This window comes from Bombina bombina, chromosome 1 (assembly GCF_027579735.1).
Source record: "Bombina bombina isolate aBomBom1 chromosome 1, aBomBom1.pri, whole genome shotgun sequence".
Lineage (NCBI taxonomy): Eukaryota > Metazoa > Chordata > Amphibia > Anura > Bombinatoridae > Bombina > Bombina bombina.
The window spans coordinates 653,373,536-653,391,154 of NC_069499.1; the positions used below are offsets into that span (position 1 = coordinate 653,373,536).

The following is a 17,619-nucleotide window of genomic DNA, read 5'->3' on the forward strand; positions in this document are numbered from 1 at the left end:
GCCAGGCTACATTTTGCAAAATCACATCTGAAGTCTCCCAAAAGCATGTGGGAAAAGGTGTCATGGTCTGATGAAACCAAGGTTGAGCTTTTTGGCAATAATTCCAAAATATGTGTTTGGCGCAAAACACTGCACATCACCAAAAGAACACCATACCCACAGTGAAGCATGGTGGTGGCAGCATCATGCTTTGGGGCTGTTTTTCTTCAGAGGGAATTATGAACAGTTCCAAATACTGGTCAATATTGTCACAAAACCTTCAGGCTTCTGCTAGAAAGCTGAACATGAAGAGGAACTTCATCTTACAGCATGACAATGACCCAAAGCATACATCCAAATCAACAAAGGAATGGCTTCACCATTAGAAGATTATAGTTTTGGAATGGCCCAGCCAGAGCCCAGACCTGAATCAGATTGAAAATCTGCGGGGTGATCTGAAGAGGGCTGTGCACAGGAGATGCCCTCACAATCTGACAGATTTGGAGTGTTTTTGCAAAGAAGAGTGGGCAAATCTTGCCAAGTCAAAATGTGCCATGCTGAAAAACTCATACCCAAAAAGACAGTGCTGTAATAAAATCAAAAGGTGCTTCAACAAAGTATTATGCAACCATGTTATTTTATGTTTATTTGTTCTTCCCTCTACCTAAAAGATTTCAGTTTGTTTTTCAATTGAGTTGTACAGTTTATAGGTCACATTAAAGGTGGAAAAAGTTCTGAAATGATTTATCTTTGTCTCATTTTTTTACATCACAGAAACCTGACATTTTAACAGGGGTGTGTAGACTTTTTATATCCACTGTACTTTATCTATCTATCACAAATCAAACAAAATAGTTACAAAAAAAGTTATGTAATTGTGGAAAAATAATACTAGCAATTATAAGAGGATATACTTGTAGTACTTGGTTCTTCAGTTTCTCAAATAATGGATGCCAGTACCTTTTAAAAAGAGGGAATAATAGAGTAGTGCAGTTCTTAACACAACCTTAACAAAACATCTGTTAAAATAGTGGTATATTACTCATATATTTATGAGCTTTTAATGAGCTCTCTTTTAAGTCTGCAGTGATGTGATAGGCTCACACCCAGCACTTCCTCTAGTTATTATTCAGTAACCGGATACCTCAAAGGGGAGAGATAAAAAAAAATATAGTGCAATCCTGTTGGATATTTCACTGAGTAAATTCTGTTTTGATTCACATGGTTTGAGCTTTAAAAATGTCTCAATTATGTATTTAAGTAATGCAGATGTATTGCTTACTTTAAATAAATTTGCTCAATGCATTATATTATTAATGGTCCGGTTTCAAATAAATTTGTCACAATAAAAGTTTCTATTATGATCTATCTGTAATATGTGTGTGAATGTGTGTGTATACATAAAGCTTTAAACTTTATTCAAAATAAATATAGAAACAGCAGCATAGATACAAAGTATTGTAAGGTAAAAGTGACACTGTTTTTTTATATATATATATATATATATATATATATATATATATATATATATATATATATATATATATATATATATATATATATATATATATATATATATATATATATATATGCCAAAAAGAAGTGCACTCTCATGTCTTTCACAGCAAAGTTACTTTATTCCTGTAATGTTTTCGGAGATCTCGCCTCGTTCATCAGCATCTCCGAAAACGTTACAGGAATAAAGTAACTTTGCTGTGAAAGACCTGAGAGTGCACTTCTTTTTGGCTACTATTTGTTTTCAAAGTTGCACCCAGGCAGTTTTCCATTTGAGGGCAAGATCTGGTTATCTATCTATATCTATCTATCTATCTATCTATCTATATTATATATATATATGTATATATGTGTGTGTGTGTGAAAAAAAAAAAATATATATATATATATACACACACGTGTGTGTGAAAATATATATAAACATACAATTACTTGTGTACTATGAGTAGCCTAGCAGCACATTTTTGTGTTTCAGGAAGCCCTGTTCACACATAGCACTTTCAGATAGCGAAGAAATCACTAAAGGAAGATTAGAGATTTTAGAGATGAAGCCATGAGTTCTCGCTGAAAGATGGTCATTAGTGACTCCCAGTGGCCAAATTTAGAACTGCAGCCTAATAGGTACATTGTACTGCACAAATTGGCGTGTTTACAAGATTTGTCTTACCAGGTGCAAAGTATAAAATATGTTTTGAATTTACTCTTTTAGGGTTGTTTATTGTATATGAAGTAGCTGTTCTTGCTGATTTAAAATATTGCTATTTTTAATGGGCCTGAGATTGACCACCAATCGGCAAGCGCTATCCAGGGTTCTGAACAAAAAATGGGCCAGCTCCTAAGCTTTCTTTCCTGCTTTTTCTAATAAAGAGAACGAAGAAAAATTGAGAATATAAGTAAATTAGAAAGTTGCTTAAATCTGCATGCACTATCTGAATCATAAAAGAGAAATGGGGGTTTAGTATCCTCTTAAGTACCTATTTTTTTTCTTCTTTTATTAACCCTTTGAGTGTTAACGACGGCTCTGAGCCGTTGGAGAGTTTCCCACTCTGGTGCTAACGACGGCTCAGAGTTGTCGCTAGCACTCTCCGACCTTGAGGGAAATCTGGGGTCTCCCACCTGCTCTTACCCCGGCGATCGGGCCTGCATAGTGACAGGCATTGAAATTAATTGTTTGGTTTTATAATTAATATTTATCTGTTTTATTTGTGTACTCAGTATGGAGCATAGTTGGGTTGTTCCATTTCATGTGCTTAAAGGGACACTGAACCCACATTTTTTTTTCTTTCATGATTCAGATAGAGCATGACATTTTAAGCAACTTTCTAATTTACTCCTATTATAATTTTTTCTTCGTCCTCTTGCTTTATTTTAAAAGCAGGAATGTAAATCTTAGCAGCCAGCCCATTTTAGGTTCAGCACCATGGATAGCGCTTGCTTAATGGATGCTTACATTTACCCACCAATAAGCAAGCTTAACCCAGGTTCTCAACCAAAAATGGACCGGCTCCTATGCATCACCTTCCTGTTTTTTAAATAAAGATAGCAAGAGAACGAAGAAAAAACGATAATAGGAGTAAATTAGAAAGTTGCTTAATATTACATGTTCTATCTGAATCATATAAGAGAAATTTTGGGTTTAGTGTCCCTAAAGGACCACTAAACACAATTGACTAGCATAATCAATAAATTAATGAATACAAATATTATGTAAATTAAATTAGATTGAAGAGTAGTAGATTTATTTCTGACAAATTTTAGTTAGTTCTATTTTCCCTCCCACTGCATCATGTGTCAGCCTTCAGCCAAACACAGAATGCATATACATATATTCTGTGAATTCTTGCGTATTCTCAGTAGGAGTTGGTGCCTCAAAGTGTACATATGAAAAAATTGTACACATTTAGATAATGGAAGTGATTTGTACACTTGTTTAAACTTGTGTGCTCTATCTGAATCATAAAAGTTTAACTTTGACTTGATTGTCCCTTTAAATAATTTAAAGCAGTGATTTGCAACCTTTTTTTGCCGTGGCACACTTTTTTACATTAAAAAATCCTGTGGCACACCACCATCCCAAAATTTTACAAAATCACACATTGTAGCCTAATACAGGATATATATATATATATATATACACACTGTACTGTGCTGTCATGCCATGTCTCCTACAAACTATACATGACATATTGACATTCATTCACAAACAATCATAATGATTGTCTGTGAATGAATGCCAATGTCATGATTGTAAATGATGCCTGATGAGCCTGTCGCATACCTACCAATATTTAAAAATTTGAAAGCTAGGTACACCCCTGCACTGTTGTCAGTCTGCCGCGGCACACCTGAGGATCTCTCATGGCACACTAGTGTGCCACGGCACACTGGTTGAAAAACACTGATTTAAAGTATAGATCGTGTGTGTTTAGCAGGCTATGCCTTCTCCAAGTCAGCACAAATATTTTTTGTCTTAATAGTCATCCTACACTTGATTTATCTATAATTATTCTGATTATCAGATAGCTCAGGTCAGCTAAGGATGTTCTTAAAGAATCAGATTATGATTCCTCAGGTTTGCCTTCTAATCCTGACTTATTTTATATTGGAATTATTTTCTTTTTCAAGATGATTGATTTGTACAAATAAAAGGAACAGCTATAGGGTGCAACGTTGCCCCATCATACGCCAATTTATTCATGAATATGATAGAAGAAAAAACAATATATGAGTATGACCTGTTTAAACTTCACACTGGCGCTTTATAGATGATGTGTTTAGCATATGGTGGGGCAGCGTGGACTCCTTATAGAAGTTTGGATCAGTTTCAAGGGTGGCAGTCAGAGGCCTGGAATTTACATTAAATTACAGCGAGGAGTCCATAATGTTCCTGGATTCAAGGATATATAAAAAAGTTCCTGAGTTGGAATTTATCTTTTCTTATATTTCAGGATAACACAGTTTAACAGCCTACTTTCGACTTTTGCCTAAAGTTGTTTCTTCAGACAATATTAGCAGAGAGATCGTTTGTTCCTTCTCTGTCATAATCCTACATGCGTCAGATATTTGCATAATATGGATGTTAGGGCATTGAAATATTACGTTGATGCTACTAAGAACTTTAGACAAACTTCTAGTGTGTTCACTTTTCTGGTTCTTGAAAAGGACAGAATGTTTCCGCTTTTTTCTTTGGCTTCTTGGTTGAAGCTTTTTATTTACAGGGCTTACTTGGAGGCGTGTAAAGTCTCCACCCCAACAGATTGCTGATCATTCCACTAGTTCAGTTGCCATTTCTTGGGCCTTCAAGAATGAGGCTTTAGTTGACTAGATTTGCAAGGCAGCTACTTGGGGCTAGATTTATCAAGCCCCTGCGGCAGCAAGTTCTCACAAGAACTTGCTCGCCGCGATTTATCAAGCAGCGGTCACCAGACCGCTGCTTCCCTATCATCTTCGCCACCTCTATTGTGGCGAAATTCAATCTTCTCGGTCGAGTCCGACCAAGGAGATTGACAGCTCCTGCCCGCGTGTGATTGGCTGTGTGCGGGCAGGGGGGCGGGATTGCACGCGAGCGCAAAATTGCGCTCGTGTGCAATATTAATTACCTGCGGGAAATTTCGCCCCACAACAGGTGAGCTGAGGCGTATACGCGCCCCTGTACGCCTCAGCGTTGATAAATCTTGCCCTTGGTCTTCTTTGCATGCCTCCCCCCCCCCTGCTATTTCTGAGGCATCCTTTGGTAGGAAGGCCCTTCAGGCTGTTGGCTCAGCTTGCTTTAGAACCCCCCCCCAAAAAAATAACAAAACGATTTTTATTGGGGTTGCGGATTTCATTTCTCAGCTAGAAAATGTTTTTTAATCCCTCTCTTTGTTATTACTCATGTACTCCACAGCTTGGGTATTAGTTCCCAGAATTTATGGATCATGGACTCTCACCACCTGTAAAAAATAAAACATAATTGATGGGGGTGAGAGTCCACGAGACTTCATCTTTTTGTTTTTGGGTTTATTTTTTTTCTTTTAACACTTTTGTTTGCTCCTTCTATGGCTTATTCCTTTTTCTTATCTTGCTATGCTTGGCTATATTAAATTATTTGGCATGGGTTCTTGGGGTTTGGGAATCTGCTTCCTCCTAGTGTTAAGGAAGTGTAATTCCCAGGAATAATGGATTGTGGACTCAAACCAGTAAGAAATAAATGAATTTATCAAGTAAGCATAAATTATATTTCTCTTGTAAAGGTGTATCCAGTCCACGGGTTCATCCATTACTTGTGGGATATTCTCCTTCCCAACAGGAAGCTGCAAGAGGACACCCACAGCAGAGTTGTCTATATAGCTCCTCCCCTAACTGCCACCCCCAGTCATTCTCTTGCAGCTCTCGACAATAAAGGAAGCATCAAGAGATATGTGGTGACTTAGTGTAGTTTTTACCTTCAATCAAGAGTTTATTTTTAAACGGTACCAGCGTTGTACTGTTTTACTCTCAGGCAGAAATTGGAAGAAGAATCTGCCTGGAGGCTGATGATCTTAGCGGTTTGTAACTAAGGTCCATTGCTGTTCTCACACATAACTGAAGAGTAGGGAAAGAAAACTTCAGTTGGGGGGACGGTTTGCAGAACACCTGCTTTGAGGTATGTTCAGTATATTTTTTTCTAGAGAGATAAGGTCTAGAAAATGCTGACAGTGCCTGGTATATTTAAGGTAAGCCTGATACAGTGATTTAACAACGACTGGGATCATGCTTACAAGATAAGGGTAATATTCATGTTAACTCTCATATTACTTAGTGTAAAAACGTTTGCATAACTTACAGAAAAAACGTTTTTTCTCTGAGGGTGATAAATCTTTATTTGGGGCCTAGTTTTCCACATGGCTTGTTAGATTTCTCCTAGGAGTACTTTTTTAAGGCCCTCTGACTTTGAGTGCATGGTGGGAGGGGCCTATTTTCGCGCACTTTATGCGCAGTTGATATCCAGACTGAGACATGCAGCTTCCCTAAAGGAGTCCTCTGGCATCTAGGACCACTATAGAGGGTTTTGTTCCTGCAAAAAGCGTGTTTAAGGGCAGGTAGGAGCCAAAGCAGATCTGTGGCAGTGTGTTTGACTGTTTTTTTACGGTTTTACCGTTTTTCTAATCCGGTTTGGGGCCTAAGGGGTTAATCATCCATTTGCAAATGGGTGCAATGCTGCTTTAGTCTCTTATACACACTGTAAAAATTTCGTAGAGTTTACTACTTTTTAACACGGTTTTGCAGTGTATGTGGTAGTTTTTTTCCCTTAAAGGTACAGTACCGTTTTTGTTTAATTGCTTTTTCACATTTATTAAAGTGTTTTCCAAGCTTGCTGGTCTCATTACTAGTCTGTTAAACATGTCTGACATAGAGGAAACGCCTTGTTCATTATGTTTAGAAGCCATTGTCTAACCCCCTCTTAGAATGTGTACCAAATGCACTGACCTTTCTAGAAGTTATATAGACCATATTATGGCTTTTAAAGATTTATCACCAGAGGTTTCTCAGACTTGACAAAAGGGAGGTTATGCCATCTAGCTCTCCCCACGTGTCAGAACCTATATCGCCCGCGCAAGTGACGCCAAGTACATCTGGCGCGTCCAATGTGTTACAAGCCATGTGTTACAAACCTTACAAGACATGGCAGCAGTTATGAATCGTACCCTCACAGAAGTATTGTCCAAACTGCCAGGGTTACAAGGAAAGCGAGACAGCTCTGGGGCTAGAACAAATACAGAGCTTTCTGACGCTTTAGTAGCTATGTCTGATATACCCTCACAATGTACAGAAGCTGAAGCAGGAGAGCTTCTATCTGTGGGTGACATTTCTGATTCAGGGAAGGCGTTACTTCAGTCTGACTCTGATATGACAGCATTTAAATTTAAGCTTGAACAACTCCGCGTGTTGCTCAGGGAGGTTTTAGCGACTCTGGATGACTGTGACACCATTGTAGTCCCAGAGAAATTGTGTAAAATGGACAAATACTTTACAGTGCCTGTTTACACTGATGTTTTTCCAATCCCTAAGAGGTTTTAAGAAATTATTACGAAGGAATGGGATAGACCAGGTGTACCGTTCTCTCCCCCTCCTGCTTTTAAAAAGATGTTTCCCATAGATGCCACTACACGGGACTCGTGGCAGACGGTCCCTAAGGTGGAGGGAGCAGTCTCTATCCTAGCTAAGCATACAACTATCCCCGTCGAGGACAGTTGTGCTTTCCTAGATCCAATGGATAAGAAATTAGAGGGTTTCCTTAAGAAAATCTTTATACAACAAGGTTTTATTCTCCAGCCTCTTGCATGCATTGCCCCAGTCACTGCTGCAGCGGCTTTCTGGTTAGAGTCTCTTGAAGAGGTTCTACAGGTGGAGACCCAGTTGGATGATTTCCTAGACAGGCTTAAAGCTCTTAAGTTACCCAATTCATTTATTTCTGACGCCGTTTTTCATTTAACAAAACTAACGGCTAAGAATTCAGGTTTTGCCATTCAGGCACGTAGGGCGCTATGGCTTAAATCCTGGTCAGCTGACGTTACTTCTAAGTCTAAGCTTCTCAACATCCCCTTCAAAGGGCAGACCCTATTCGGGCCTGGATTGAAGGAGATCATTTCTGATATTACTGGAGAAAAAGGCCACGCCCTTCCCCAGGATAGGTCCAACAAATTAAGGACCAAACAGACTAATTTTCGTTCCTTTCGAAACTTCAAGAGTGGCGCAGCTTCAACTTCCTCTTCTGCAAAACAAGAAGGAAATTTTGCCCAGTCCAAGCCAGTTTAGAGACCTAACCAGGCTTGGAACAAGGGAAAGCAGGCCAAATAAACCTGCTGCTGCCTCCTAAGACAGCATGAAGGAGTAGCCCCCGATCGGGGACCGGATCTATTTGGGGGCAGACTTTCTCTCTTCGCCCAGACTTGGGCAAGAGACGCCCAGGATCCCTGGGCTCTGGAGATTGTTTCCCAGGGATATCTTCTGGATTTCAAAGCCTCATCTCCAAAGGGGAGATTTCATCTTTCTCACAATTATCTACAAACCAGATAAAGAGAGAGGCATTCTTACGTTGTGTTCAAGACCTTCTGGTTATGGGAGTGATCCACCCAGTTCCAAGGGAGGAACAGGGGCAGGGATTCTATTCAAATCTGTTAATAGTTCCCAAGAAAGAGGGAACTTTCAGACCAATCTTGGATCTCAAGATCCTAAACAAATTTCTCAGGGTTCCATCCTTCAAGATGGAGACTATTCGAACCATCCTACCTATGATCCAGGAGGGTCAATATATGACTACCGTGGACTTAAAGGATTCTTATCTCCACATTCCGATACACAGAGATCATCATCGGTTTCTCAGGTTTGCCTTCCTAGACAGGCATTACCAGTTTGTGGCTCTTCCCTTCGGGTTAGCCATGGCACCAAGAATCATTACGAAGGTTCTAGGGTCCCTACTTGCGGTTCTAAGGCCATGAGGCATAGCGGTGGCTCCTTACCTAGACGATATTCTGATACAGGCGTCGAATTTTCAAATCGCCAAGTCCCATACGGACATTGTTCTGGCATTCCTGAGGTCTCACGGGTGGAAGGTGAAAGAAGGAAAGAGTTCTCTCTCCCCTCTCTCACAACAGTTTCCTTCCTAGGAACTCTGATAGATTCAGTAGAAATGAAGATTTTTCTGACAGAGGTCAGGTTGTCAAAGCTTCTATCTTCCTGCCATGCTCTTTTTTTCCACTTTTCAGCAGTTAGTGGCTCAATGTATGGAAGTGATCGGCCTAATGGTAGCGGCAATGGACATAGTTCAGTTTGCCCGCCTACATCTCAGACCACTGCAACTTTGCATGCTCAATCAGTGGAATGGGGATTACACAGATTTTTCCCCTCTGCTAAATCTGGATCAAGAGACCAGGGATTCTCTTCTCTGGTGGCTATCTCGGGTCCATCTGTCCAGGGGAATGAGTTTCCGCAGGCCAGAATGGACTATAGTGACGACAGATGCCAGCCTTCTGGGCTGGGGCGCAGTCTGGAACTCCCTGAAGGCTCAGGGTTCGTAGACTCAGGAGGAAGCCCTCCTTCCGATAAACATTCTGGAACTAAGAGCGATATTCAATGCTCTTCAGGTTTGGCCTCAGCTAGCTGCGGTCAGGTTCATCAGATTTCAGTCGGACAACATCACGACTGTAGCCTATATCAACCATCAGGGGGGTACAAGGAGCCCCCTGGCAATGTTGGAGGTTTCAAAGATAATTCTATGGGCAGAGGTTCACTCTTGCCATCTCTCAGCTATCCATATCCCAGGAGTAGAGAACTGGGAGGCGGATTTTTCATCCGGGGGAGTGGGAGCTCCATCCGGAGGTATTTGCCCAGTTGGTTCAACTATGGGGCAAACCAGAACTGGATCTCATGGCGTCTCGTTAGAACACCAAGCTTCCTCGTTACGGGTCCAGGTCCAGGGATCCCAAGGCAACGCTGATAGATGCTCTAGCAGCGCCCTGGTCCTTCAGCCTGGCTTATGTGTTTCCACCGTTTCCTCTGCTCCCTCGTCTGCCAAGATCAAGCAGGAGAGAGCTTCGGTGATTTTGATAGCTCCTGCGTGGCCATGCAGGACTTGGTATGCAGATCTGGTGGACATGTCATTTTTTCCACCATGGACTCTGCCGCTAAGGCAGGACCTTCTACTTCAAGGTCCTTTCAAACATCCAAATCTAATTTCTCTGCGCCTGACTGCTTGGAGATTGAACGCTTGATTTTATCAAAGCGTGGTTTTTCCGAGTCAGTCATTGATACCTTAATTCAGGCTCGAAAGCCTGTCATCAGCAAAATCTATCATAAGATATGGTGTAAATATCTTCATTGGTGTGAATCCAAGGGTTAGTCATGGAGTAAAGTCAGGATTCCTAGAATCTTATCCTTTCTCCAAGAGGGATTGGAGAAAGGATTGTCTGCTAGTTCCTTAAAGGGACAGATTTCTGCTCTGTCTATTCTTTTGCACAAACGTCTGGAACCTCCAGACGTTCAGGCGTTTTGTCAGGCTTTAGTTAGAATCAAGCCTGTGTTTAAACCTGTTGCTCCGCCATGGAGTTTAAATTTAGTTCTTAAAGTTCTTCAAGGGGTTCCGTTTGAACTTTTGCATTCCATAGATATTAAACTTTTATCTTGGAAAGTTCTGTTTTTGGTAGCTATCTCTTCGGCTCGAAGAGTTTCAGAGTTATCTGCCTTGCAGTGGGATTCCCCTTATCTGATTTTCCATGCAGATAAGGTAGTTTTGCGTACCAAACCTGGGTTTCTTCCTAAGTTAGTATCTAATAAGAATATTAATCAGGAGATTGTTGTTGCTTCATTATGTCCTAATCCTTCCTCAAAGAAGGAACGTCTTTTACATAATCTTGATGTGGTTCGTGCTTTAAAGTTTTATATACAAGCTACGAAGGATTTTCGTCAAACATCTGCTTTGTTTGTTGTTTACTCTGGACAGAGGAGAGGCCAAAAGGCTTTGGCAACTTCTCTTTCTTTTTGGCTAAGAAGCATAATCCGCTTAGCTTATGAGACTACTGGCCAGCAGCCTCCTGAAAGAATTACAGCTCATTCCAATAGAGCGGAGGCTTCCACATGGGCTTTTAAAAATGCCTTGTCCCTCCCTTCATCCGTGTCCTAAAGCTTTGGTATTGGTATCCCACAAGTAATGGATGAACCCGTGGACTGGATACACCTTTACAAGAGAAAACAAAATGTATGCTTACCTGATAAATTTATTTCTCTTGTGGTGTATCCAGTCCACGGCCCGCCCTGTCACCTTAAGGCAGGTGTTTTTTATTTTTAAACTACAGTCACCACTGCACCCAATAGTTTCTCCTTTTTTCTTGCTTGTCTTCGGTCGAATGACTGGGGGTGGCAGTTAGGGGAGGAGCTATATAGACGGCTCTGCTGTGGGTGTCCTCTTGCAGCTTCCTGTTGGGAAGGAGAATATCCCACAAGTAATAGATTAACCCGTGGGCTGGATACACCACAAGAGAAATAAATTTATCAGGTAAGCATAAATTTTGTTTTTTACAAAAAATATACAATTTTTTTTATTTGTAGCAATCAGATTTAAGTCTGGAGAAGACTAAGCTTTCCAATGTCGTCGTGTTAACAAATTCCGTTGTTTGGCTTTAACAGAAAAGATCAACTGTAAATCATAGACTGATATAACTCTTTTGAAGCCTTTCATGTGCTCTTTGGTTTTCAGAAGTGGAACCTTTTCTTGAATTGCAAGAAAAGTGGATAAAAAAATATTGAAAGTATATTTCTAATATGTTTTATTATGTATAATTAAGCATCTTCTAGAACAATCTCAAAATGTCTGTCACTTTTTAAATAAGAGACCTTGGGCAAGGTGGTCCAATACTTGTGTGTGAGGAAGAATACATTTTTTTTCAAGATGCCCATAAAGAGTTGAAACAAAGAATTCAAATATAAATTATAGGATAAACAGTTTTGATACTATAGTTTATTCTGAGTGACTGTAGATGTGCAAGAAGTTTTCAATTATTGATAGGGGTTTCTACTAATCCGATTCTTCTCAAAAGGGCACTGATGTTTGGTATTCTTATTTGCAGGTTTGTTGTCCTTAAAGGTCTTCTTGTGTGAAACTGAATGAGTTAATGAACGAATATTTTCAAAAACTGGTTTTCCAGAAGATGATAAAGAAATGATAGCGGCTCCAGAAATACCTTCTGAGTTCAATCTCCTACAGTAAGTTTTATACAGAGACTTAAAAATATGCAAGTCACTTTGTAACGTTATTTACAATGCAGAATCTGAGCTCATCCACAGACTGTTTTTCCAAGGACACCTGTGATTCTGGCTCTGAGACAGGCCAGATGCACAATAAAGTTTATAAATGAAAATACGAATATCTAAAGTTTTATAGTGAAGTGGTGAAAAATAGCACTTAACCTCTGCGGAAATGCTGCAGGGTAGAAGTGACATTTTGATGTGTAGCTGAAGGAGAAAGGTGCACCCACACTTCTCTCCTGTCTAAATGAAAGTAACAATAGACTAAAAGAAATTATCACATAGACCAGGATCGATGTGCACTTTACAGGGTAGTTGCTTGGTGCCATAAAAGTCGAGCTTGAAAAATGTCCATGGGCTAGATTACAAGTGGGGTGCTAAATTATTGCGCTTCCGCAAACTAGGAAATTTGCCTGTTTGCGGGAGCTCAATAATTAACCAGCCATTACAATAATTAATCAGTCATTAGATCTTTGGTTAATTTTCTAAAAGTGCCCCAAATGCCCAAAATAGATGCATTGTAGTTTTTAATAATAATAATTAAAAAAAAAAGTAGCATTAAATTAAAAACTGCACTGGGCAGTTTTTGGGGTCTAAAGTTAGTGGGAGTAAAGTGCTTTTACATTGCGGTCTTTGGGAACTGTGTGCTCCCATTGATCACAATGTAAATATATATGTATATGATTTTATTTATTGATATATTTTTTTTTTCATATAGGTGGCGAGAGTCCATGAGTTGTTACCTATGGGATATATATTCCTACCGGGAGGAGGCAACAGTTTCCCAAACCTCAAAAGCCTTTAGATACCCCACCCACCTCACACAATTCCCCTTGAAAACTTTGCCTCCTTAGGAGGTGTTTGAAGCATGATGTGCTTGATTTCTTCTGTGAAAGGCGCTTCTGAGGACGTTGAAGCCTGGTTCCCCTCAGAGGGAAGTGAAGGTCGTACTGCCTCATGTCACTATGTTTTCACCTTACGGGAAATCTTTTAATGGGCTCTCTGTAAATTTGGCCGCAGGGATTCATCTTCTGCCTCCCTTTAGAGATCAATGTTATACTCCTATTCCATTACCTCCGCTGATATGTTTCAGTACTGGTTTGGCTTTCTGCTATGAGTGGATGGGTGTCTTGAGGAAAGTATATTTATTTTCCCAAAGCTAAGTGTGTTTATTGTAAAAAATCTTAAAAGGACACTGAACCCAAATTGATTATTTTGTGATTCAGATGGAGCATGCAATTTTAAGCAACTTTCTAATTTACTCCTATTAACTCATTTCTCTTGCAAGGTGTATCCAGTCCACGTATTCATCCTTTACTTGTGGGATATTCTCATTCCCTACAGGAAGTAGCAAAGAGAGCACACAGCAAAGCTGTCCATATAGCTCCCCCTCTAGCTCCACCCCCCAGTCATTCTCTTTGCTTGCTCTAAGCACTAGGGTCTCTCTCGGGAGTGTAAAGTGAATGTGGTGTTAGAATTGTAGTTTTATTATCGTCAATCAAACTGTTATTTTAAATGGTACCGGTTTGTACTATTTACTCTCTAGCAGAAAATTGATGAAGATTTCTGCTGAGAGGAAAATAATTTTAGCATGTTGTAACTAAAATCCACTGCTGTTCCCACACAGGACTGAGGAGTACCAGAAAACTTCAGTTGGGGGGAACAGTTTGCAGGGTGAACTGCAATAAGGTATGTTCAGTCATTTATTTCTAGACAAGACTGAGATAATGCTAGAAGAGACTGACAATATCCCCATGAGGGGAGGGTAAGCTATGTTCACAGACTTAGTAAGGAATTGAATGCTTACATAATAGGGCTAATATACTGGTTGACACTTATTCAGGGCAATCGATTGTTTGGCTAAGGAAAAATAGTTTTGCAAGACACTTTGAAAGCCCTTTTGGTTTTTTTTTCTGGGGTTATTACCACATGGCTGTTTTTTAGTCACTTAGGAGTGATTTACTAGGCCTCACAGCTCTGGAGTAGAGTGGGAGGGGCCTAATTGCCTCAGATGCACACTTTGAATTGCAGAGAAGTTCATGCTGTTTCACATGGAGGGTCCTGCTGATGTTTGAGGGCCTAAAAGAAGCTATATTCCCCCAAATCTGATCCCTAAGGGAAGGTAGGGCCACAGCAGGGCTGTGGCAAGGTGCTGTAGTGATTTAACCAGGTGTTGGCTTTAGGCTGCTCCGGTTTGGGCATTAAGGCGTTAATCGTTTTGAAACTTGGGGTGCAATCTTATTAAGGCTTTAGCTACATACTGTGAAAATTTCAGAAAAATTGCTGCATTTTTCACCGTTTTGTAAAATTGTGTGCTCTTTTTATCTCTTAAAGGCACTGTAACGTTTTTATCAAATTGTGTTTTTTATTTGATTAAAGTGATTCCAAGCCTGTTTGTGTACTCTACTAGTCTGTTAAACATGTCTGACACCAAGGAAAATCCTTGTTCAATGTGTTTAGAAGCCATGGTGGAACCCCCTCTCAGAATGTGTCCCACGTGTACTGATATGTCTATACACTTTAAAGATCATATTGTTGCACTTAAGAATGTGGCCCAAGATGATTCTCAGACTGAAGGTAACGAGGGTAGCCCGTCTGCCTCTCCCCAAGTGTCACAACCAGTTACGCCCGCGCAAGCGACGTCTAGTGCGTCTAACCCTTTTACATTACAAGACTTAGCGGCAGTCATGGATAATTCTCTTACAGCCTTCTTATCTAAACTGCCCGTGTTACCTGCAAAGCGTGATAGCTCCATTTCTCCAACATTGGTGTGTCCGGTCCACGGCGTCATCCTTACTTGTGGGATATTCTCTTCCCCAACAGGAAATGGCAAAGAGTCCCAGCAAAGCTGGTCACATGATCCCTCCTAGGCTCCGCCCACCCCAGTCATTCTCTTTGCCGTTGCACAGGCAACATCTCCACGGAGATGGTTAAGAGTTTTTTGGTGTTTAAATGTAGTTTTATTCTTCTATCAAGTGTTTGTTATTTTTAAATAGTGCTGGTATGTACTATTTACTCTGAAACAGAAAAGGATGAAGATTTCTGTTTGTAAGAGGAAGATGATTTTAGCAGACAGTAACTAAAATCGATTGCTGTTTCCACACAGGACTGTTGAGATGAAGTAACTTCAGTTGGGGGAAACAGTTAGCAGTCTTTTCTGCTTAAGGTATGACTAGCCATATTTCTAACAAGACCATGTAATGCTGGAAGGCTGTCATTTCCCCTCATGGGGACCGGTAAGCCATTTTCTTAGTTAAACATAAAAGAATAAAGGGCTTCAAAAAGGGCTTAAAAACTGGTAGACATTTTTCTGGGCTAAAACAATTGCTTTACTAGGCATATTATGCAGATTCTAACTAATTATTGGTATTATAATCTTGGGGAACGTTTAGAAAAACGGCAGGCACTGTGTTGGACACCTTTTTCAGATGGGGGCCTTTCTAGTTATAGACAGAGCCTCATTCTGGGACTGTATAGGGGTTAAATGTAAAAACGGCTCCGGTTCAGTTAATTTAAGGGTTAAAGCTCTACTTTTAATGCTTTAAGACACTGTGGTGAAATTTTGGTGAATTTTGAACAATTCCTTCATACTTTTTCACATATTCAGTAATAAAGTGTTTTCAGTTTGAAATTTAAAGTGACAGTAACGGTTTTATTTTAAAACGTTTTTTGTGCTTTGTTGACAAGTTTAAGCCTGTTTAACATGTCTGTACCATCAGATAAGCTATGTTCTATATGTATGAAAGCCAATGTGTCTCCCCATTTAAATTTATGTGATAATTGTGCCATAGTGTCCAAACAAAGTAAGGACAGTAATGCCACAGATAATGATATTGCCCAAGATGATTCCTCAAATGAGGGGAGCAAACATGATACTACATCATCCCCTACTGTGTCTACACCAGTTATGCCCACACAGGAGGCCCCTAGTACATCTAGTGCGCCAATACTTATTACCATGCAACAATTAACGGCTGTAATGGATAACTCCATAGCAAATCTTTTATCCAAAATGCCTACTTATCAGAGAAAGCGCGATTGCTCTGTTTTAAACACTGAAGAGCAAGAGGACGCTGATGATAACTGTTCTGACATACCCTCACACCAATCTCAAGGGGCCATGAGGGAGGTTTTGTCTGATGGAGAAATTTCAGATTCAGGAAAAATTTCTCATCAAGCTGAACCTGATGTTGTGACATTTAAATTTAAATTAGAACATCTCCGCGCACTGCTTAAGGAGGTGTTATCTACTCTGGATGATTGTGACAATTTGGTCATTCCAGAGAAATTATGTAAGATGGACAAGTTCCTAGAGGTTCCGGTGTCCCCCCGACGCTTTTCCTATACCCAAGCGGGTGGCGGACATAGTAAATAAAGAGTGGGAAAGGCCCGGCATACCTTTTGTTCCCCCCCCTATATTTAAGAAATTATTTCCTATAGTCGACCCCAGAAAGGACTTTTGGCGGACAGTCCCCAAGGTCGAGGGGGCGGTTTCTACTCTAAACAAACGCACTACTATTCCTATCGAAGACAGTTGTGCTTTTAAAGATCCTATGGATAAAAAATTAGAGGGTTTGCTTAAAAAGATTTTTGTACAGCAAGGTTACCTTCTACAACCAATTTCATGCATTGTTCCTGTCACTAGGGCAGCGTGTTTCTGGTTCGAGGAACTAGAAAAATCGCTCAGTAAAGAATCTTCGTATGAGGAGGTTATGGACAGAGTTCAATCACTTAAATTGGCTAACTCTTTTGTTTTAGATGCCGCTTTGCAATTAGCTAGATTAGCGGCGAAAAATTCAGGTTTTGCTGTCGTGGCGCGCAGAGTGCTTTGGCTAAAGTCTTGGTCAGCGGATGTGTCTTCCAAGACAAAATTGCTTAACATTCCTTTCAAAGGTAAAACATTATTTGGACCTGATTTGAAAGAGATTATTTCAGACATCACTGGGGGAAAGGGCCACGCCCTCCCACAGGATAGGTCTTTTAAGGCTAATAATAAGCCTAATTTTCGTCCCTTTCGCAGAAACGGACCAGTCTCTAATTCTGTATCCTCTAAGCAAGAGGGTAATACTTCACAACCCAAACCAGCCTGGAAACCAATGCAAGGCTGGAACAAGGGTAAGCAGGCCAAGAAGCCTACCACTGCTACCAAAACAGCATGAAGGGATAGCCCCCGATCCGGGACCAGATCTAGTGGGGGGCAGACTTTCTCTCTTTGCTCAGGCTTGGGCAAGAGATGTTCAGGATCCTTGGGCGCTAGAAATAGTTTCTCAAGGTTATCTCCTGGAATTCAAGGAACTACCCCCAAGGGGAAGGTTCCACAGGTCTCAATTATCTTCAAACCAAATAAAGAGACAGGCATTCTTA

The 17,619-nt window shown here is 40.3% G+C and overlaps 1 protein-coding gene across 1 annotated transcript in view; it reads left to right on the plus strand.

Moving 5' to 3' along the window:
- Positions 1-17,619, plus strand: part of STAG2 (stromal antigen 2) — an 848,979-nt gene that overhangs the window by 90,676 nt on the left and 740,684 nt on the right. The window contains exon 2 of the mRNA XM_053699120.1: positions 12,078-12,213. Coding sequence (XP_053555095.1) covers positions 12,170-12,213 — 44 coding nt within the window. The 5' untranslated portion in view covers positions 12,078-12,169. The remainder of the gene's footprint in view (positions 1-12,077; positions 12,214-17,619) is intronic.